Raw genomic sequence first — 23,199 nt, forward strand, 5'->3', positions numbered from 1 at the left:
CAGAGGCCTGCCAAACACCTGGCTTCAAGCTGGATTTGTGCGGGCGCTGGCTGCCGTTTACTGTACATGGGATGGCAGCGCCGCGTGAAGGTGACCCTCGAGGGGGCCGGGAGGAGGGAGAGCCCACCTGCTCGTGACAGCCATCCACCTGTCTCCCGACAACCCGCTCCCTCCCGGCAGACCCCGTCCCGTCTGCCCGACCCCTTTGGGAATCCTCCCTCCCTCCCTCCCTCCCTCCCTCCGCCTCGCCTCGCCTCGCCCCGCCCCGCCTGCCTCGGGGGAGCCCGTGACCCCCGCCGCGTCCACTCGCCCGCGCACCCCCGTCCACGGTCACCCGGCAAAGACTTCCTTGCTCGTCGCCAGCCCCACCCGCGGCCCTTTCTTCACAGCGGTCTGGCTGGAGGGAGAGCCGTCGCGGGCTGGCACGTGGCTGGCAAGTGGCTGGCACGTGAGGGGAAAAGCACTCCATCCTTGGGACATTTCTCCCAAAGTTTGTCGTCATTGATTGTCGAGGTGTTGTCGCCGAGGCACAAGAGAAGGGACTTGAGGTCATCAAAGCCGCTTTTAACAATCACACCAAGTCCCAGAGGAGGTTTTGAGAAGGTGACGGATGGATGGATGGATGGACACTTTCAAGGGAAAGTCATGTGTGTGGCGGGCGAGAGCAGGCTGGTGACGGTGGAGGAGGAGAGGGAAGGAGGGAGGGAGGGAGGCTTGCTCTCATTACTCTCTTTATTCTCCCCGCAGGCTCAGGTGACCCCGGCTGTCTCTCTCTCTCTCTCTCTCCTCTCTGCCTTACACACCACTAATCATTTGCTGCTTTTAATCACCAGGATATTCTTCCTCTACTCGCTCGCCCTCCTCTCTCTGTCTCTCTGCGCCCTGGCCTTTGCCAAGGTCCCGCTAATTTTATTCTAATTGGCTAACCCATCTGCCTTGCTGGCCTCATCCGTCGGTCGGTCTGTCGGTCGGTTCGGTCGGTTCGGTCTCCTCTTCCGTTCCACAACCTTGCTGCTCTTCCCGTGTCTCTCTCCCTCCTTCCGTCTTCCGTGCCGGTGCCGGCTTCGGCCCAATCCCTGAGCGTGGCCGCCCTCTCTTTCTTGTTGGCCTTACAGCTTGGATACCGCAGCCTGACCGACTGAGAGGGAAAACAAAAAGAGTGCGCTCGCTCGCTCGCTCGCTCTCTCTCTCTTGCCGCGTGTGGATGAGCTGACCGCTGTCTGTCTGTCTGTCTGTCTGAAACGGATGCGTATCTTGTAATTGCAGTCACTCTCAGGCAAAAAGGCGTAGGCTATTGGCTAATTGGCGGCGCAATCTCCTCATCATAACTACTAAGTGTGGCCGGCCGGCCGGCCGCCGTACAAATCCTGGACTTTTCTTTTCTTTTCTTTTCTCCTCCGGATGGATCAACAGCCCCAATAAATTCTCATTACACCTGTGCGCGGAGCTTCAAATAGAGGCACAGAAGCAGAAACTAATTACTTTCTAATTTATTGACTAATGGCCACAGCCCTGGGAGACGGCAGCAATTGTTCAACAGTCCTGCCGCTCCCACTGCACTCGGGTCCACTTTAGACTCATAAGCAAAATCATTTATCATTACAAGCACGTTCAATTGAATGGCACCGAGCAGAACGCCGCTCAGCTTTTTAGCCACGCGTTTGGCGCCTTTGGAAGAGTGGGGGGGGGTTCTTTCTGGAGTCAAGTCCAAGGTGGCAGCCTGACTTTGTACTTGAAAAGAAGCATTGTTTCCCATTTGTTTGAGCTTCAAGAGGAACGGCGATCAGAAACTCCCGCGGTCGTAGGTCTACTCTGGTTGCAAAAGTGGCCGCGTCGCCGCCGAGACATCAACCCTCAGCCACAGCCTCAGCCCGCCTGGCAATCGGCAAGCAAATTCACGGCGCAAGATCAGCGGGGACCGCCGGCGACCACGTGGCCCTACGCACCAAAGCCATCGCTGCTGATCGCAATGACAGCAACCCAAAGAGAACTCCAACTCATGGATGGCTCATCATGTACATTGGCTTACGTATTTCTTTTGCTGCCTTTCACGTAGATTTCAAAAAGAGCAGAGTCATCGGAACGACTCATACATGAGATGGGGCGAGATAAATGAAGATTTTAACAATGAATGAACGAGAGCGCGGAAGGGCTTCCCGGCGCTTGCGCGTGAACGCAGTATGGCAGCATTTGCTATTTGGGGGGGGGGGTCAGCTGACTCATTGCGTGCAATAGAGACATTTAATGCAAGCTGCGGTTGCCATAGCAACACTAGCAGTAAATAACAAATTGGACAAAGAATTCCAGACAACACACATGCACACGCAGGCACAATCTGAAAAGACAGAAATGATCCACGGCTCCTCGGAAGGGAGAAAAAAAAGCCGTCCGTGCGTTTACGCAAGCCAACGATGGCGTCACTCTCGACCGCGCTTCATAAAACGTACCGTCGGATTGAGAGCGTCCAGGGGAGGGGAGCGAGGGAAGGAAGGAAGGAAGGAAGGAAGGAAGGAAGGAAGGAAGGAAGGAAGGAAGGAAGGAAGGAAGGAAGGAAGGAAGGAAGGAAGGAAGGAAGGACACCCCACTACATGCAAAGTCAAGCACAATGGCCATTAAATCAAAAGCAATCTCTCTGCTCCTGGCACACCATGCATCTGCCAGCAAATGCACGCGCGCACACACACACACCGGAGGCACAATGCTGCCGTTCATTCTCAAAAGATGCCAGGAACGGATGACGTTCACACCCCAAATCCTGGCCCAAAAGGGCCAAGCGTTGGGAGTAGAACATCTCGGAACGGGAGCTTTTGAGAGAAATCCAAGGACGTCCGCAAGGGCACGGCTCTCTTGATCTCTTGCTACCGTTTCGCTTTGCTTCCTCCACAAGACACGCTAACAGTCAGTCCACGTGTGACCCTAGAAGAGACTCATTTGAATGGGGGGGGGGGGGGGAGCGTATTCTAAGTCAACACATGCATACGGGACAACAAGCAGCACTAGCAAATATTCAAGTGCGGCGGACATGTGGGATTTTACTAAAAGCGGGGCGTGACGGCTCCCTGCGTCTCTGGACCCTCAAAATGGCCAAAAGCTTTTAAGTGCTCTCAACTCATCATAACCCCAGTGCGAAAGGCAGCAAGCATTTGGCGTCTGCTCAGCCATTAAGGCAGAGTCACCCCAGAGCAAAGTCGCCCGCTTCGTTTGGCAAATCCAACACGTGGAGGAGTTGCTCGCACTTTGGAAACACAGTCAAGAAGCCAACAAGCATGTATTTCTCCTGCCTCCAGACACTTTCTGCTTGCCAAGCATCTTCTCCTGTGCCATTGTTTGTTTGCCGCACGGCACGCGCCTCGGGGACGGACGGTGCAGGGCAGAAGCCTCGGAGCATTCCAGCCTCGGGCTCCAGCTCCCAAAGGAACGACGGTCAGCCGCTCCGAGAGAGCTAAGTGAAACCGAGGGGCCCCGCGTGGGCGGGCGGGCGGCCTTAGCCTGCTAGGAGAAAAGCCAAGCTAGCCTGAACACGGCAGTGCTTTTTCACTTTGATTTGCCTCGTGCGAAAATCAAAGAAGGAAACCAAATGTCACGCTTTGAATTGCAAACAATGAGAGAGAGAGAGAGGCAATCCCTCCCTCTCAATGAATGACGTTATCAATATTCATGATCCCATCTAAAAGGAGTCCAAGAAAAGCTTTGAATTATGAATGGCTCACCTTTTCTTTGAATTGATCAATGAACACATTGCACCGCACCCAACTTCCTTCTCCAGCAGTTGAAGCGGTCAAGGTGCTAACGTGCAAATGGCTCGCTCAAGGCCGATTTGCGCTCCATCAATTTGGAGGCCCCACAACGAAGCGCCCGAGTCCATTCTTTCTTTCCGTCGCCTCCTGCGGCTCAATCGGCGCCGAGGGGCAAAGGTCGCGGCCACGCTTCCGAGGGTCAGCGCCGCCGTCGGTCGTCCGCACGAGACGGTGCCGCGCGGTTGCCAGAGCGATTTCAACTTTGCCGTTGGAAATTCCGCAGAGAGGGATTTCAGAGTTTGCCAGCGGGCTTTCTTGGCCTCAAGCGGCGTCGCTTTTTTCTTCGCCCACCCCCCCAGCCAGAGCGCTGCTTCCGTAAACCACCGCGGGCAACCTTGCGGTCAGGAGGAGGCGTCGCCGTCGGCTTCAAGCGGTCATTCCCGAGGGCAGCCAGATTGGGCGAGCTGACGTTTGGCTGACGGACGGGCTGCCGCTTTTTTTGAGGGGGGGCTCATGTGATCGAACGTGTCGTGGCGCTCCGTCGGGCGGGCTTGCGCAAAGAGCGCTTGCTGGCTCTCAGCTTTGCCGGAGCGCCTCCAGGGTGGCAGCCAGCAGAGCTGTTGTAGGTTTTAATAAAAGCCTTGTCTTTGCAAGCTGTCCGGAGGGACCCGCTGTTCATTTTGGAGCGGCTGGCGCCGTGCTGTTCTTCTTCTTCTTCTTGTCGGGGGAGAAAGGGCCATTGCGCTGGGGCGGCGGGGTGCAGCGTCACGCCGTCAACCCTCCACGGACCGGACTGGGCCGGGCCCCGTTGGTTCACGCTTTCAATGTCTGCGAGTGCACGGCCGTGCCTTTCCAACTCGCAAATGAGCCACAGCGCATAAACGGAAGGTGAAAAATAACGCGGCTCGATTGGTCCGGCCTATTCCGATGCGACACGGGCTTCGGGAAAACATCAGACTCTATCCAGTTGCGGATGGCGGGGATAACAAGCAAGCTTTTCACAAGACTCGGGTGTCCATTACTTCTTGGGCCAGAGCACTGTGTGACACCCTCTGCTCTGACAGCATGCGCACACCTGTGAAAAAGCCCCCGAGGAGACGTTTGTCTCTTTTATGACAGACAAAGAAGGCCGGCCGGTCGGCTGGCTGGCCGGCTGGCTGGCCGGCCGGCGCTCTCTCTTTCTCTCTCTCTCTCTCTCTCTCTCTCTCTCTCTCTCTCTCTCTCTCTCTCTCTCTCGCGCTGGCTCGCTTTCTCCTTCTCTCGGGCCGGCTCCATTTGCATTCCTCCAGCGTTCCACTGTTTTGCGTGCTCAACACACCATGAGCACATTGTCACCGGCGGCCAGCAGGCAGCGAGTAGATGGCAGGAAACTCCTAATTGTCCTTTTGCATTCATTCATTGCTTGCTACGGAGCAAAGGTGCGCTGCGGCGAATCAGCGGCTGGCAACCATGCCGAGCCCTGCCTTGCGTGGAAATGCAAGGTCACGAGGCCGAGCTAGCGAGGCTGCACCCTTTGCGAACCACTTTCTGTCCCAATTGGAAGGAACGTGTACTACGAGAGCAAATCACGCTGGCGGTGGTCATCCTTGCAGATGTGTGACAGCAATCGCAAAGGCAACAGACAGGTGGCCCGCCTTTGACCTTTGGCCGACGACCTTGAGCCGTCAATGGGCTCCCTCATTGCTGACAAGCTTGGCCTGCCTGCCTGCCTGCCTGCCTGCCTGCCTGCCTGCCTGCCTGCCTGCCTGCCTGCCTGCCTGCCTGCCTGCCATCCGTCACTACGCGCTGCCGTGAAGGAAAAGACAAACACTTGGCACTTTTCAGCGCCTCTCTCGCTTGCCCTTATTGAGATCCCCATCAAGCGCAACCCCGCAGGGATGGCTCCCACACGCCAGGAGATTTTGCGCACTAGTTGGACTTCCTGCCGTTCTGTTTTCTCTTCTTGCAGCATCTGCACTGAGACGTGACGCGAGGTTAGAATCCCCCATGCAGCCAGCAGCAACAGGGAGCAACGCACGTGGGACAGCGCCAATGACGGACGGAGCCGCCGCCGCCAGTGACGGACGGAGCCGCCAGTGACGGACGGATCTGCCGCCGCCGCCGCCGCCAGCACCCTGGCTAGATCAAACAGCCTGTCTCGTGTCTGCCGCAGTATTGCCACATACGTCTTGTCGCAAGCAAAATGCCAATTGTCAAGAGTTCGAGTGCTAGCGCTTTTGTGCCGGACGCTTCCCCGCGGATGGATACGTGACACATGCGCGGACGCACATTCTTTTCATTTCAGCTCAGCGCGTAAAGGAGGGCGAGGACAACGAGTCGGGCCGTACGGCGTGGTGATCTTCTTACCTTGTTTTGGGCGAGGTGGTGAGCCATTCTTCGTGCTTTTCAAAGGTTATCAAGTAGGCCGCGATCTCCTGCGAACAAGAGCGGAGAGGAGGGCTGTGAGGCTGGCACCGACCCACCGGGAGGGCTGTGAGTGAGGCTGCTGCCGTCAGCCTTCTCTGCTGTTTGTAACACCTTCAAAGCGCTTTGGTGGCATTCCCCGGGAGCTCCGGGGGTTAAGGTCACGACGACTCGCCGAACCTTTGCGCAGGCTCAGCCAAAGATGGAGGCGCGTGTCTTAGCAGGTTCTCGTATGGTGGCTCCGACCTCAGAAATGAAACCGTGCGTCAGTCGTGCGCAGTGCGCGTCGCCTCGGGCGTCACGCAATGCTACGCGACAGACCGCGGGTGTCAAACCCGGGGCCCGGGGGCCAGGTCCCGTCTTTTCTCTTTCCAATGTTGAGACACGTTTGTTTCCAGTCCCTCTTTTCAAAGACAGTGAAATAGCATTGAACATTTTCCAAACTATTTACATACGGCTTCATAATCGGACGGCAATTCTGCCAAAAATGAGCTACGGTGGATGAAGTGCGCCTGCCACCGGCATGATGCCTGTCACTCAGATGCTGGAGCCAGCGCCGCCGACCATTTTCTCCCCAACCAAACTAATGGGCATATATAAAAGCGCATTACACGGCGGTTGACAAGCCGATGATTGCCAGCGACAGGCGGCAATTCGCTCCTCAGCGACGACATTCATCGCCTACTTGGAATTTCAGATGTGCCACAAGATGAATTGTTTGCCTCGTTTGACATCGCGGGCTCGGGCTGTCAATGGGACAACGCAGCTAGGCTCCTCTGTCACTCTGGACCGAGCCGTGCCGGCGAGTAAGACGTGGGTGGGCGACCTCACGGATGCAGACGTCAGGGCTGCACGCAAACGGGGTAACCGCAGTGACACGCACGCCGAGCAAATGCGCTTGTTGTTTGGACGGCAATTGGGAAAAAGGGTCACGACGCTGGCGTTATTTTTATGCATGCGCAGCTGTGATTGGATGAATGCAAGCAGGGACATTTGGAGCGACCGCAGAGCCCGTTAGCGCTCGGCCCCGCTCCGTCGCTCCTCTCTTAAAAATCCATATTTGCGTTCCTGGCTGCAGCGTGGGCTCCTATCGAAGATACAGAGGCTTAACAATCGGAACAGATGCCGGGGGATGACGCCCGACCCACCCGGCGTAAAGGTGGAATCGTTTTTTGGCCGGGAAACAAACAAAAACAGACGCGCAGCCATTAAACAGCTGCAAGGTTTGCACGAAAGGCGAGCAAGCAAAGGAGGAGAGGAGAGGAAATCTCCCAGATGGGCCAGCCAGCCAGCTTTTACTGCGACATGCCATGCGATACTTCCTGCAAGGGAGCCCAGGGCCACCAACAAAGCCACTAGTGGGCGGATGCCGAAGCGCCAACCTGCCGCTGCCGCTGCCGCCGCCGGATTACAAGCGCAAATGCAACCAGAGCAGAGCAGAGCAGAGCAGCAAAAACACACGAGGGAGGGAGGGATGGAGGAGGCCAGAGAGAGACAGAGAGACAAGGGAAGCAAAAAGCCACCGCTCCGGAGGCCATTGAAAAGTCTGCGTGGGTTCAATGCGAGCAAAGCCACCGAGTCGTTTCGCGCTTCTCTTTGAATGAACGCACATATTATTCTTCAAGAAAGGTGCCACACTCTAGAAGAGGAAATGACAATCCAAAAGAAGGGGCCGCGCTTCCGCTGTTTTGAGGCCGGCCGGTGGTGTTTCGGGCAAGCCCGCCGAGGCATGAGCGATGCCCTGTCCTTAGCATCCACCCGCACTCGATGAGAGCATTCTCTGCTGGCTCGCCCGCTCTGTTACCTCTTCTGGCCCGTCTGGACAACTCAAAGCGGCCTCTGGAATTCGTTTGTCGGGGGCGGCCGGAGGGGTGTCACCTCCTTTGTGGCGCTCCTCCGTTTATCTGGCTTCACGCTCTTAATTAAAGACGGCGCGCGGCTATTAATTGTCAAGCCGCTTCAATGTCATTCCCCATTGCTCCGTGAACGGGCCGGCCGGAACAAAGGTGTCGGAGTCGAACAAAGGGCCAGAGGCACGACTTGACAGGGAGCCGGTGAATTTGCCCTTATCCCCGCACACGAGAGAAAAGGCGCCTTTTGAGCTTTCTTTTTACCCGTTGACGTTTGAGTCGAAATCCAACGGAGCCGCTTCCCCTTTGCGAGCCGCCATTCCGCCGCTATCGGCGGGCGCATTCCTCAACCTGGTCCTGATTCAAAGAGACGAACGAGCTCGATGGTTTACGGGGAAATTCTTTGGACAAACTGAGCAAACAAATCGGTGAATAAATAAACAAGTAAGCTGCAGACGATGAATGAGACCACGGCGTCTCAATCGGAGCCGACGTGAGCGCCGGCAGCAGAAAGTATTTGCAATGGTCCCAGACTCTATGAACACTATGAATCAAATGAGGCTCAAATGTCATTTGTCGGAGTCGCCGCTCTACCGACACCGAGCCTAGTCTCCCCAGCCGGGATTGGCGCCAAGCCTTCCGTCCGTCTCACCTCTCGGCGGCCGGGGGAACGCATGAACCGGCGCCGCTGCTTGTGTGCCGATTGAGACACGCTGGGATATCTTCCATTTGACCTCGTCGGTTAATTACCACCATTAGCGGAACCGACGCTGAAATCAGCCCGCCGTGGCGTCTCCCTCGCCACTTTGTTGACCGGATGTGTGCGTTCGTTCGTTTGACGGACAGCCGGCCATTAGAACGGAGACGGCTACGTTTGATCGTGCGAGGCCGCGGTCTGACCCAGAAAAGCTGACGGAAAGACAAACTGACAGGCATGCAGCGGCCAGCGAGTCTTGGCATGTGCCTGTCACACACGCGCACACAATTTGGTGGCTGTTTTGTCCTTCTTTCCAATGCATCAAAGTGACATGGTGAGCACCAACCCTAACCCCCTAACCCTCTAACACTAACCCTGGCCTGGCCTGGCCTGGCCTCACAGCAGGACGCAAGTCTCCTCTTGGCATCTTCCTCTGTGTGGAAATGACATCCGTCTCCTTTTGTCTCTCATCTATTATTCAGCTTTTAATTTGGCCGTTTGAGGCGGGCGCTCCTTCGGTGACAAGTAAGCCTCGGCTAAACAGGTAGCACCTTATCCACCCCACTAAATCTAGCACACGAGAGGCGGAGAACATGCGCTAATTGACCATTAGAGGAGTTATCGATATGGCCACCCTTCCCTTTCCTCGTTATCCCTTGGATTCAAATGTCATTTTACGGCACGGTTTCCGAGGCTTTCTCGTCTCATCTCGTCTGGAGCCGGTCGGCGTAACAGGCAATGGCTCCATCCCGTGACAAAGAGTCTCGGCCTTCAAAGGCTTTTGCAATTAGGACTTTGCAAAAGTTCCCAAATTGCGCTTCTCGGGCCACGAGCCTAGAAGAAAGCCGCGGCCCTCCCTCCGCTGGGATCGATGGCTCATTGTACCTCAAGTGTCAGCAGCGCTAAGGATCCATAGCGCTCGATAGTCTATTCATAGGCGAGTGGCGCGCCCGCCGGAAGCGGCAGCCTGTCCACGGGAGCCAAGAAAGCCAGCCGGCGTCTCTTCTTTCTTCTCGCCGGCCGCTTGAGACGGGAGGCTTAGTTGGCGCGCCTCTCCCTTCCCTCCCTCCCTGCCCCAGCAGTCAAAGTGTCAAATATGGCACACGTAGCAGCGCATATGCCAGTCTTCAGCTAACAGCACGCAAACACAAAAGCCGTTTGTGTCGATGCCAAGCAGACAGACTCCAGCTATGCAGACGCCCGCATCACATCAAAGAAATATGGCTATTGATCTGCACTCTTCATTTCCTCTCACCTCCAAAGCAAATCAAGGAGAGTTACAAGGACCCGACGGCGAGATATTTCCCTTAGAAAAGAGGTAAGCGGTCGCTCATATTTGGAATGGTGTGCAGCCTACGGGGAGGGAAGGCGAGCCCATCTGCGCTTCCGTCACAACCCGGTAGAGGAGGCAGCGTCCCATCACGGGACGGCCCCTCGCGACCTGAGCGCCTCTCGCTCTTTTGCGGGACCTGGCATCGGTCTTTGTCACGGTGCGGCGTGCCGACCATTCATCGGCATCGCTGGCATCCCTCCCCGATCCGCGCCCCAAAGACTGGGCACGTCTGCTCCGCCTGCTTCAAGCCCCGGTATGTATGCGCAGGTGGAGTTCTTTGCTGAGACGTCTCCCCTTTATTGAGGCCGCCGCGCTCAAGCCTGTCTTGAATGATGACAAAGGCAGGCAGCCCACCGCTTTTGCCGTAAATGAAGGACGCTCGAAAGACAACGGCCCCAGGCAGCTTCTATCAATAACAATCAACAAGGAAGACGTCTTCTTGTAAGATATTTCAGTTTCAGCCAGCGTGTAAATCCTTTGCTCCTTGTCTCTTCAGAGCAAGGGCAAGGAAGAGAGATGAAGCGCTTTCCAGCCATTAGCACTCATTTGAAGAAGCGGGCGGAATTCAAAGCCAGGCCAGGCCAGGCCAGGCCAGGCAAGGCTCTCGGGTATTTGTTTCCCGACAGGCGGGCGTGCTAAGGAGGCAAATTTAGCCCAGCGTTCCATCCGGAGTCAAAGCTCTTTGACTTTGGAGGGAGCTCTTGGTCTGTCCCCTCACACGGGCCTCTGCTTGAAGACGGCAGGAAGCACTTTTGCTCCGTGAGGGGAGAACACCGCTTTCAGCTAAAGCCCCCCTGAACCTGCACGAGCACGCTCATTCATCTCTGCCATTGGAATCCATTGGCCAAGTCTCCTTTTTACTGACGGGGCAAGATGCGTGACTGTTGCCGCCACGCAAACAAGGGGGAAGGAGGCCGGGCAACTTATTCATGCCAACCGCGGCTCCGCTTTCAACTTTCTCATGCCCCTTGAGCAAGTCTCTCTTTCTCTCGCTGGTTTTTTTTTTTTTAATTAAAAGAGATCCCCTTGTTCCCGTTGTCTCTACGATAACACTCCCTGCTGGAAATAGTTTCGATAACATATCTTTCAATTACAGTTGGCTTGTGAATACCACGCGGGTCTTTCCAGCCGCACACCTGCACAGAGACTGCGATGGGAGGGAGGCCTGGCGTTTTATCTGCAAGCCGGGCCAACGCTTATGACGATAGCGGACGGGCGCAACGGGATGGGGCCGAGAGCCGTCGCCGAGAGCCGTCGCCGAGAGCCGTCGCCGAGAGCCGTCGCCGAGCCGTCGCCGAGCCGGCTGCTCTAATTCCTTACCTGCTCTGCTTCCCCTCCTCACAATGACAGGCGCGCAGATTGAGGGCTAAGATTAGCCGCCCGCCGCTTTCTCACAGAAGGCCGGCGAGATACAGTATGAAGAACGAATGGCCTCGTCATCTTATCAAAGCTGTAACCTTGGCAACAGACGGACTACTATTTCTGTCCCCCCTCTCCAGCCCAGCCCCGGCCGGCCGAATCATCATTCCGCTGGATGTCCTCGCTGTTATTTGCCCGCACGAGCCACGAATTTTGCGCTTCGAAAGGAATTTCCGAGGTGGAACAAAGCCAAAACATTCATCATCAACTGGAGGAAATACAGCAGCCAGACTACAAAGACCCGACAACAAGCCGAAACAATGGAGCGCCAAAGTACTGGCTCTTTACAATCTCTCGCCTTGTCTCACCACAGCCTTATGTTTGCGTGACGACAACAACCGCAGCCAAAACCGACGCTGAACATTTTGGGCGCACGGCACCACTGAGGCGCCAGGGCAGCGTCACGTTTAACAAGGTGGGGTGTTGGTCCGGACGTGTGCCAGTCGCCAGAGGCGCCGAGCCTCCGTTCTGCGGCCGTGGCGCTTGACCTTGGGCACATTCAGCGAGGATACCGCTGGCTGGCTGGCTGGCTGGCTGGCTGGCTGGCTGGCAGGCTGGCGTTTTTGCAAGGCCTCGTTTGATACTCATTTATGCAAGCATTCCATCAATTGGGCAGGCTTGTTAGCAACACTGGCGTCTGGCGGGTGTCAAATGTTGACGTTTTTTGGCCGCGTCCACGCAACTAGCGCGACGTGAAAGCATTTGGGACGAATCCCCGCCCACTATCGCGGCTCGTTATTTAAGCATCCGACGAGAGGCGAGGCGGTGGAACGTCTGCTTCCCTGGTGTGCACGTGCTCTTTTTGGCTCGGTGACCAAATAGAAATAGCAGCACTTGAGAACGGGGAATTTCACCGCCAGTGCTTGTCCGCCTGCGCCTCCGAGACGGTGAGGATTCGGGAGACGGCCATCCCGCCCCCTCTGTCGCCTCCTTTGTCGCCTCCTCTGTCGCCCCCTCTGTCGCCCCCTCTGTCGCCCCCTCTGTCGCCTCCTCGGTCGCCCCCTCGGTCGCCCCCTCTGTCGCCCCCTCTGTCGCCTCCTCGGTCGCCTCCTCTGTCCTCTTTGCTCTCCGTCCCTCCCATCCCATCCCATCCCATCCCATGGTGGCGTCCCGGGGGAGGAGGCGCCGGCGGAAGCCAAAGAGGGGATGAGGACAGTGCAGCAACTCGGGAAATAATCCTTGCTCTGACTCAGCACTTGCTTCACTCCCTCCCACTCGGGAGATAAGTGGAATGGAATTGAAGCGACACAAGTGCCGCATGGCCGCACTCGAGCAAATTTCTCAAAGCTGCGCCGTCTGTCGCCGCACGGATTTGTTTGCAAATCTGGGGGACGGGCGCGATGGCCTCCCTTTTAAGATTTGTGTAGCGGGCCAAGCGTCACTGGTGGCTAATGGTCGAGCTGTGCTGAGCAGTTACGCAGACGGCAGCACATCTGTGTGTCCATGAAATATTGAGCAGCGGCCGGCCAGCCAGCCAGCGCAGTACGGTCAAGCGAAAGGAAATGACTGCGTGTTTTTCATTGTGATTCTCTGCTTAGTCATATTGTTACGCAGAAGAAATACGGAGGCACTGCTGACGCTTATCTGTTGTGACATTCCATAGCACCGAGCGCTTTTTTTCTTCTCTCATTTTTTTGGCGGGCGGCCTGCCTGCCTGGAGGAAGGCAATCTGCCGTCGCCTCGCTTATTGAGATCTGTCTAGGACGTCTCGTCTGGCACGTCTTCATCTATTTGTCGTCTCACGCCGGCTCGCTTGACGGCACGCTCGCATTTAAGCCGGCGCCATGGCCTAGCAGGCCGCCACAGTCAATTTAGCCACCCGCCACAGCCGATATAGCCGCCCGCCACAGCCGTCATATTCACAGAAGAATCATTTGCCTTCGCCCCATGCATCTCCCGTTTTGCACCCAACTTTGACACTTGAGAGGCGACAATGGCGAAAAAGGTGACATCCCAAAAGCTTTTTCTATGCATCGAGTCACGCGGCGCGGGGCGAGCCGGCCGTGCCGCTTTGCCCAATGCAATACAATTCAATGCATCCTTCTTGATCTGGCGTGGTTGAAATGCGGCCGCTAAACGAGGCCCAGCGCCTGTAGGCGAGTGTGCGTATGCGCGCGTCTTGATGATGCAGGTCCAATTGCAAAGCGGCAGAGTGTGCCGTGGCTCATCGGTTCGGGCGCTCGCCTCCCTCTGAAACAGACCCTTGTTTAAGACTTGAATTAGAGGGAAGGGCGACGTGCCACGGCCGCCGCCGCCACTAAAAATAGGCCCTCCGAACCAAGTCAGCACACGGCTAGCCGAATGGCCCGTGATGACGTTTGCCCTGCTGGCAAGTGGCAACTGGGCTAGTTGCGCTCTTGACTTCAAGTTGAGCAAAGAACTGCTGCCAAAAGTGGCGAGGGAGGAAAAACTCTCAAAGAAGCGAGCCAGAGTGGCCCAAAGAGTGAGTGAGGGCGGGCGGGCTTATGGGCGGAGGTGGGAAACGGACTCAAACAAAAAAGAGGGCTCAGCCGCGACTTTTCTTTCTTCTTGTCGCAGGCCGCAAAACAAACGGGTGCAAAAGGGGCAACGACTACTGGAGGGGAGCAACAAGCACCTGAAAGGACAGCCATGCAAATGATTGGATGATTCAAAATAAGGAGAACATCAAGTGGATTCAACTAACTAAGTCATGATGGCAATTGTCGGTAAAGAGTTGAGTTGCTTTGCTTTGCTTTGCTCCGCTTTGCCCCGCTTTGCTTCCCCTCGTCTCTTCTTATTACAGTCGTCTCGGTTCACCGCCTTCACTCGACTCTTGCGTAATTCTCACAAGTTGAATGAGGCCATTTGCATTGTTCCTCTCCGTATGTACCTCTTTGCCAGCTTGGATGGATTCTTTGGCCAGTCAAATGTCCGTTTGTCATCACGATAGCGGCTTGATTTTGCACTTTGGCTGCTTTTGCAAGGACCCAACCGTTCGCGCTTAGCGTGGCGTGTCAGCATTGTCGCACATAAGCGTGAGGCAATCTAACGGACGGTGCCATCGATGTTGGGAAACAAGCAAAGTGTTGTTTTATGAGCCCATTACGGGATACTTTCCACAATGACAAGTGTTCCCGGGGGTGCAAAAGGACAGATCTGTATCGCCTGGTTTAATTAGCCCTGCCTGGGTCAGGTCGGGGCGGGCCAGGTAAAGATCATCGCCGAGCCAGCGCACAGGTGCCCGAGGCCCTAATCTCGCTGCACATCTCAGTGAAATTAAAGCGGCAAATGGGAAATTGATTTCTAATTCCACGGCAATATCTCCTTTTGTCTGGCGGACACGTTGGGTGTGCTCGCTCTCACTCGCCACCTAACCTTCATTATTGAGACGGAGGACCGGTCCGGACGACAGCCGCCGCCGTCGTCGTGCCGCCATCCGGCCGGCGTACTTAACTCGCCCCGGGTTTTCCGGGAGGCCGTAGCCAGGTGAACAATATGTCGCTTCATATATTATGTACGACGGAAGGGCCGAGTCCTGCCGCCCCATTACTCAAAGGCCAAAGCGCCCGCGGCCAGAGAGGAGATAGAGCGCACGCAGCCGAGGAAGGCGTCGCTCACCACTCGGCCGTAAATCTCACACGTCGCCCGCCTGCCCGCCCGCCCGCCCGCCCGCAGGGGCCCTCCCTTCCTCCCTCCCTCCCTCCCACACTTTGCAGGCGGCCACGTGCGCAAACGCTCATAAAAGGCCATCGGGTCGGGCGGGGAAATTCCCTTCACGTAGCTCAGCATTCTGCTTCCACGCTGGTGAGCATCAATCCTTCCTCCGTCCTGCTAATAATAGCGCTAATTGTCAGCCCGCCGGGCCGCGTCGCAAACGCCGAGGACGCTCGCGTGACAAGTGCCTGGCGCGGCGCGGCCGCCGAGGCGCAAACTTGGCTATAAATAACAACCGGCACTCTGCACAATTTCCACTCCATCATCTGGCTCGTAAAACATTTATCGTCCCCGTACCAAAATATTTGCCGGCGCTGGGGGACGCACACAATTCCTGCCTCTGAGGTCTTTGAGGGAGGAAAGCCCTTTCTCGTTTGGGTGGGAGCGCAACAGTACGGTAAGACGTGGCTATCGTCTCAGCCGACGCGCCCGAGCATCAAGGCCACCCCCGAGCCCGATCGCTCGGCCGGCCGCCCTGACTTTCCTGAAGAGTGAGGTCGGACTTCGGACCTCTTCGTGTCACGCCGGCAGACGTGGATGTCCCCATTTCTAGGCAGGAATTAAGAATTCATGGAACCCTACACCAAGCTCCCAAATTGGTGTTTACAAACTAGTGCGGCGCTGGCTTGGCTCTAGCAACAGCACGTCTAACCTTTTGCGAGACGCCTCTTTGTCCAAGCTGCTCATTAGGATCCATGAATCGTCAAGGAAAACAATTCTCTGTCCGTCGCTGAATAGCAGATGCTGAAGATGGAAAAAAGGGCTCTCCAGATGGATTGGACTTTTTGGAGGCTCGCGCACGCGCACACCTGATGCTGAAGATGGGGAAAAAAGGGCACCCGTTGGACTTTTGCTTCTCAGCCGACCGACCGCACAGTAGGCGCAAAGTCTTGCGCGGGCGTTTTGCATTTCCAAAGTCAGGACTTGAGCACATACGCAAACCGCGAGGTCGCAGAAAGGACGCCTTCCCCCCGACACGTATCTGGCTCCGATGAACGCCGAGTCGACGACTTCGAGATCGGGCTGGCCAAACTTTCGGATCGGAGGCCGGCTGCGCTTCCGACAAGAGCCTGGAGAGCGCTAGTTGACGTGACCTTTAATTGCTTGTTCAGGGCGAGCGAAAGAAGGGGAAGGCTGAGGCCGAAGACCGGACTGGATCATTCAAGCCCCCTTCCAGACACTCTCTGACTTGTATTGCATGGGAACCTGCGCAAGCCAAACGCCAACCAAATGTGCCACGTCTTGTGCCCGAGTGTGATCGTGAGGGCAAAGCTGAGGGACCCCGGCCGGGACAAAAACGGCCTGCTTTCGCTGTGTGTGCGCTTGAGATCAAGAAAAGAAATGCGGAGGAGAGGAAAGCCCCGGTGCCGCTCGCTCGCTCAAATAAGAGGCGCGGGAACAGCGTCAAGGTCGTTGTGGGGACAAAAGCAGGTGAAAGCGAAGACTGGAATGCTTTTAGTCCGCTCCCACGGGCCACTACTGGACACGGAACCTTTTCGCCCACTAGAACAAATCATCGTTTCATTCGGTAGTTAACGTAGCATTTAAGCGCTGACCGTTCCACGGATAGCGCAAAGGAATAAAAAAGTCTCATCGGCCACAGCGAGAGCAAAGTCTCCCCGCTTGTACGACAACGTACGTCAACGATTGAAGTGACAATTGTGACTCGAGCCGCTCATTCAAATTCCTTCGGCGGCGACGGCAAAGACAGCTGCAGACGCGAAGCCGGAGGGAGCGCCTGGACCGAGCCACCGACGAGGTTGTGCGCTGCTGCCCAACTTTCCTTTTCCTTCAAGACGGAGCGGAGCGGAGCGGAGCGGAGCTAAGTGAGCGGCTCAAAGGTTTGCTCGCACCATTTAGCGCCAAATGAGGACGACGACGACGACGACTCTTTTCACGTATGAGCGGCAAGGAGCGAAGGAGCGCTCTCGGCCGAGCCCGGCTGCGGGAGTGTTGACGCAGCAACGGCCGCCGCGTTGCAACGGCTCCAGCACGAAGAGCTCCTAAGCCCCCTTTCCGCTCGTTGGACCCCGGCCGGTTGTCACTATAAAGTGTGTGCGCGTGCGCGCTCGTGTGCACACCGTCTAATGAATGTTCAAAGCAAGGCAAAGCAGGCCCATAAAAGCGCCTTCCAATTGACACAAGATAAAACAGCTCTTTAATGTTGTGCTGGCGGGACGGGACGGGACGGGACGGGACGGGACGGGACGGGACGGGACGGGACGGGACGGGAGGCAGGGCGGCTTTTGATAGCAAAATAATGACCATGAATTCCGGTCAACTCATCTGAATCCTGAAAGACGAGAGAGATGGCCAACTCCATCAGAAATGAATGAGCCAAGCACACTCATTTGAGGATATCGCGCGTGGCGTGGCCTATTTCTTGTGATTTAGGGCTATACAAATAAACTTGACTTGACCTCTTGCTGTGCATTGAGTGAGGGGAGAAGCTCAGTGGACGTCACTTCCAACCGCCACTCGCTTGCGTTTTGTGACGCTGCTGACCCCCCCCCCCGTCTTGGCCCAGCCCCATACAACATAACGTAGGGCCGGCCGCATAAAGCCTTTTTATTCTCTTCTCGATCGGGGCCACGTCGCGCTTCGACAGCGAGCCGTCCCGCGGGGCGTCGGAGCTTGGCGTCGATGCTTCTCCCCGGATTCTGCTGAGCAATGGTAAAAATGATATCGGCGGACAGCGGGTGATCCATAAAAGCTGCCTCGTTAATTATTCCTCGCGGGGCGGCCAAATCTGTGGCAGGCAAGCACGGGAGAAGCCGAGCGCTCGCTGGCTCGCTCGGCCGCTCGCTGGCTCGCTCGGCCATTCTTGCCTGTCCACGTGAGCCAACTGCCACGCAGCCTTCAAGTAAGTCCACGTCTGTGTACGTTCATTTAAGTAGAAGAATCATTGAACAGTACACCAAATGCAGACTTGCAGCATTGGCACGTCTCAATGCCAGCGGCAGCCCGCTCAATAAGCAATCTGCATGGATGATCTCCAAGCGGATTGAGCGTCAAAGTGCGTTTATCGCACTCGAGCCTCATGTTCAGTCTATGGCTTCACGCACCGCCCGGCCGGCCGGCCGGCCGGCCGCCTGAGAAGAAAACCATTATCTCGGCTGGCCATCCGTGACCTTGATATTATGATGGAGACAAATAAGCGCTTTCTTCCTCCACCTGCCCAAACAGCCGGAGCCACCGTCCGTTACAAAGCTAATCTCTCTCTCTCTCTCTCTCTCTCTCTGTCTCTCCTTGTCGCTCGTTTCTCTATTCAATGAATGATGTCATCATACCAACGGACTGAAACAAATGTGCATCGGATCGGCTGAAACTGAAATGCATCTTTTGGATGGCTGGAATCACACTCAACAAGCTTCACCAGGTTAAACACACACACACACACACGCGCACACAATATGCCACGGTTTACTTGCTCTTTGCCTACTAACAATATGATGAGTGCACGTGTTGGAAATAATGAGCGAGGGAGGCAGAAGAGATCCCCACTTGATCCTGGCCTAAGAAAGAGATTTAAAAACCAGTGTGGAGCTGCGGCAGCTCGCAATCGCCGACTGCGCTGAAAGAGGTTGCTACGTGGCCTCGGGAGGTTCTTCTCCAAACACAAACGAACGCTGCGGAGGAGGGAAGCAAGGAAGGAAGCAAGGAAGCAAGGAGGTGGGTCCCTTGTTTGCAATGCATGCCACAAAGACAAAGGCTCGGGACCGCTCGGAAATTCCCCACCCGCCGTAGGCTGCGATAGAAATCTGTAGCGCGACGGCGCCAATGAGACGTGTCAAACGACGATACGATCATCGTGCAGACTCCACTCCGCCGAGCATCCGTGCGTCGAGTTCACCAAAAACCACTTGAGATTCTACGGAGCCCACTTCAAAGCGGCCCCGGCAGACCCGATTAGCGAGATCCCCGGCTTTGGCTGCTAAATCTGGAAATGCCCTATGACCGTCCGACGAACTTGACGTCTTTTCAGAAGGGTTGCTGATTCATGGGCCCCGATACGCTTCGAAGGGGAGAAATGTAGGACTAGACTGGGAGCGCGTGGCAAAAAAGTTACACCCTGGTCGGAACGATCGGCAACCTCTCCAAACTTTGCTTGATACGAGTCCGTGGTTTGCAATGATCAAAATAAGCTTCCTTTCTCGTTCTTTTCCCAAAGGGGCAGCAGGAAATGCAAAGACGTCAAGGATGATGAACGATTCCACCCATTCCGCAGAAATATCACTCACAAACAGACGCTGAGCCAATGCAAGTGAAGAGATGAACCTTTGGCATCAGATGGATGCCAGGGATGCCGTCACTATCCGGTCAAGCCTCTTCCGCTTGGCCCTCCCTCCCTCCCTCCCTATGCCTGCTGGCCCTAACCCTCCCTCCCTCCCTCCCTCCCCATGCCTGCTGTCCACACGCCAACATCCCAGCCTTTTCTCTTTCACGCGATCACAAGCAGACAAAGTCCTGCGGGATACAAATCGCTCGCTGCCAAAACGTCAGCGCCGGCCGGGCTCCTTCCTGGGCCCGTCCCGTCCCACTCGAGCATGGAGCGTGACTGGCAAGAAAGACGCTTTGGAAAAACAAAGGCATACAATGCAATGAGCCCTCGGGGGAATCAAGCAGACGCTTCCGCGGTCAACGCTAATAAGCTCTGACCTCGACAAGCTAGCTGTGAGAAAAGCCCGACGCGGATCTCATTCCGCAAAGCGACGACGAGTCACTGCGAGGACTTGCGGCTGGCTCGCTCATTTCATTGCATGAGAGTCCCTCGCCAAGCGCGCAAACAAACAGACAAATCAATAGGGCTTGTGGCGCGCGTGCATTCCGTGTCATTAGCATAGAGAGCACCGTTTTGCCACCACTGAATAGATAGCACGCAGACAAACAGACAAATAAATAGGCCTTGTGGCGTGCATTCCGTGTCATTAGCATAGAGAGCACCGTTTTGCCACTACTGGATAAATAACACGCACAAAAGAGAGGGAGGAACACAACTGGCACATCTTTGTGCGTGTGAAAAGGCCCCACTTTTCACCCAAAAATCAAAGCAACAACAAAAGACGGAAGACATAAGCAAGGTAGACAAAAGTATGCTCCTTCCTTTGCCGCGTGTCCATTTTTGCCCGGACTAGAAATTTGCCAGGCAGGCCCTGCCCTGCCCTGCCACAACCAATTGGCCAAAAAGTCAATGGCGAATAGAGAGCAAAACTTTCTCCCCGCCCCAAAACCTGCTTGATCTCAGTGGCATTGCAGACATTTGGCGCTCCCCACGACATCAGTCCGCCCGCCCGCCAACGCTGCTCAACAAACAAGCAAACAGAGCGACGTCGGATCTCTGCCTGGCAGATGTGTTAGGAGCCCACAACACGTTGCGGAAGCACGGCATAATTACCATGATAATGCGCTCCGTTCCGCAAAAAAGCATCCTGACATCTGACATGCGCCGCGCCGCGCTACGCTACGCTACGCTACGCTACCTAGGGCTCCTCTCTCACTCTGCAAAATCGCATTTTTATCGCATTAGCCACTTCGGGTTGCGCTTGTTAATTTCTCACCTCAGTCTGCAACATTCTAAGCACGCGGCTGGGGGGGGGGGGGGGCAATGCAGGCCCCGGTCCGGACCGCAGCCTGAATCCCATTGACTAATAAAAGGCTGGCCAGCCCCGTGTGAGGCCAAAAGCAAATGGCCTGTGCTGTGCTGTGCTCTCTTCTCTTTCCACCCCACTGCCAGAGAAAATGAGCTTCAGCAGCCCAGCTGCTGTGACAAAAATCTTCCGTTCATCCGGCAGCATTGCGAGAAGGCGAGCGAGCGAGCGCGTGCGACGACCCCTACCTAGCTGACCGTTTGACTGTTGGCGACCTGCGACTCGGGAAATGTTTGTTGGCACGGAAACGGCTAATATGGAGGAGGCAAAGTCAGAAAGCACGTCAATGTAGAACGCTCCAAAAAGCCAATCTCTGTCCACGCAGAGCTCTGCACAAGTCGGCACAAAGCAACCCGAATTAAAGTCCAGTCAATGGCAAATCGCTGGAGCAACAACGAATTAGTCATCAGCTGAGCTAACGGCCAGACGCGGCCGCTCGAGAACTTGCTTTTGCAGGATCCTCCCCGCCCGAATCAGAGCGAGAAATTCAACAAAGCGGGTCAACGACGGCCGGATGGTCCAGGATCCCGTGCGGCCGAGCCCGCCCTCCGCTTGCGAGGAAAAAAAAAGACAAGAATAAAACCTCTCGGGGACGGTCTCCAATCCAAGGGGGCTACTTTGCCCTCGTCACAGAAGATGCCTTGGTGAGTCGCCAGATAACGAATGCTTGTGACAAAATTGTGCTGAATCAATAAAATGCTAATCAAGTTCCAAATGCTGGTGTGTTCCATTATCGGGCTCTGAGAACCTCCCACGGCTCTTCTTCTCCATCTTAGATACAAGGCCAGGGCGCATCTGCTTGTGTTTGCCAGGCACGCACGCACGCACGCAAAGGCTCGCTGCGTCTTCCTCACTGGCTCATTGGTGTGTGCAGAGTGGACGGACGGGCCTGCCTGATGTTGACTCAAGCAAGCGCGCTGCTCCGGGCTGCAACCCGGAAGGTTTCGCCCATGCAAAGGAGTCTCTGCCAAACCGATCCCGAGCAGCGCGCACCAGCCAACTCATCACGTTGACCAAAACGAGCAAGCAAGCGAGCAAGCGAGCAAACGGCCATGGTTGGGAGACAAATGGCAACACAATCAAAAGGTAGCAAATGAAAAAGGAATGAAATGATTACCACGCTAATGCAGGCAGGCAGGAGGTCAGGGGGCAGAGTATGAGAGAGCATGGATGATCCTGGAAGAAATAAACAAGGAGTTGACGTAAGTACACTTTGGACGAGATGCAGCGCTCGGCAAAATGAGATTGGCGCCGGCTGGCTGGCCGGCTGGCTTGCTTGCTGGCATTCCGCGCTGGAAGTTTGCACGCCGTGCTGTCGTCGTTTGGAGAAATTCATTCAATGGCGCCACGTCAGCGGGTGCTGAATTTGCTCTGCGTACCAGTTGCCCATCTGAACCTTTGCGCGGATAGGCCCATTGCCGGTCTGCGGATCGGCAGCGAGCGAAACCTGCTCCGTATTTTGCTCAAGGGCGACTTTATGGCGTCTTCCACGGCTGCACCCAAAGCGCATTTGGGGAGCACGGAACTTAGCATTGAATGCCAGAAGCGCCGTATAAATGCCATTGTACATCATTCAAACACACACACACAAATAAAGCGTGTGTTTTGTCGCGCCCCTCCCTCCCGACGAGTGGCGCGTCAGACGACAATGCTCACACGTGGCGCCATCAAGCAAAGCGTCCGCATCAAGGGCCAAAACAATCTGCCAAGATAACACTTTTCCACACAATTCTTCAGCGTGATTACAGCTAATTGCACGGATAATTGCAATGTTGCGCTAGGAAAAACAAAAACAATCTCTCGGCGGTGAAAGCCAAAGGCTCCTATTTGGCCACTTGGTCATTAGCCAGCAAAAACAAAGAAAAAGATGGTTTAGGGAGGGGAATGCTCTCAAAGCAGACCCGCCGTGCCGTATCGCCGGCCGCCTCGCTTGCGTTGCCACTAAATTGTCACAAAGGCTTAGCAAGTTGATGATGATTTGATCCAAGTCTGCTCTTTTCAAACACACAAACAAACACAAATGAGGAGCAGCAGCAAATGTTTCTGCAGCGACAGTCACCCAAAAGCTTTGGTGGCATATTGAGCGAGCGGCTCGGCTCGGCGCGGCCCGGCCCGGCCCGGCCCGGCCCCTCTTTACACATCTGGGCCCGGACCTTTCCTTTCCCTTTGTTTCATCTGCATCACCAAACAGACACACACCTGCTGGCATTTTGAGTGAGTAAAAGAGAATACTTGGTGCTCAATTCCAAGCACGGTCCGCTTTTATTTGGGACTGAGTTGGCGCAAAGGTGTTTCCGCTGTTAGGATGATTGTTTTCAGCGGTGGCGCCGCCGCCGCCACGCACGATTCATTGTCTTTATTTGCTGTCAAGCTATTCTCGGATGTGTAAACAAGCCCGTCGCCCGCTGGAGACAAACAAATCCGACAAAGCGCTTTG

General features: G+C 55.7%; 1 protein-coding gene across 2 annotated transcripts in view; it reads right to left on the reverse strand.

Annotated features, from left to right (window-relative positions):
* The window catches only part of LOC147063092 (calmodulin-binding transcription activator 1-like), a 68,002-nt gene that overhangs the window by 38,005 nt on the left and 6,798 nt on the right, over positions 1-23,199 (reverse strand). For both annotated transcript variants that reach the window (XR_015066986.1, XM_085919181.1), the window contains one exon: positions 6,084-6,151. Coding sequence is in view for 1 of the 2 variants with exons in the window: in XM_085919181.1 (XP_085775307.1) it covers positions 6,084-6,151 (68 nt within the window). In the remaining variant the exon portion in view is untranslated. The remainder of the gene's footprint in view (positions 1-6,083; positions 6,152-23,199) is intronic.

Source organism: Syngnathus leptorhynchus, chromosome 1, assembly GCF_054491065.1.
Source record: "Syngnathus leptorhynchus isolate UIUO chromosome 1, UIUO_Slep, whole genome shotgun sequence".
Lineage (NCBI taxonomy): Eukaryota > Metazoa > Chordata > Actinopteri > Syngnathiformes > Syngnathidae > Syngnathus > Syngnathus leptorhynchus.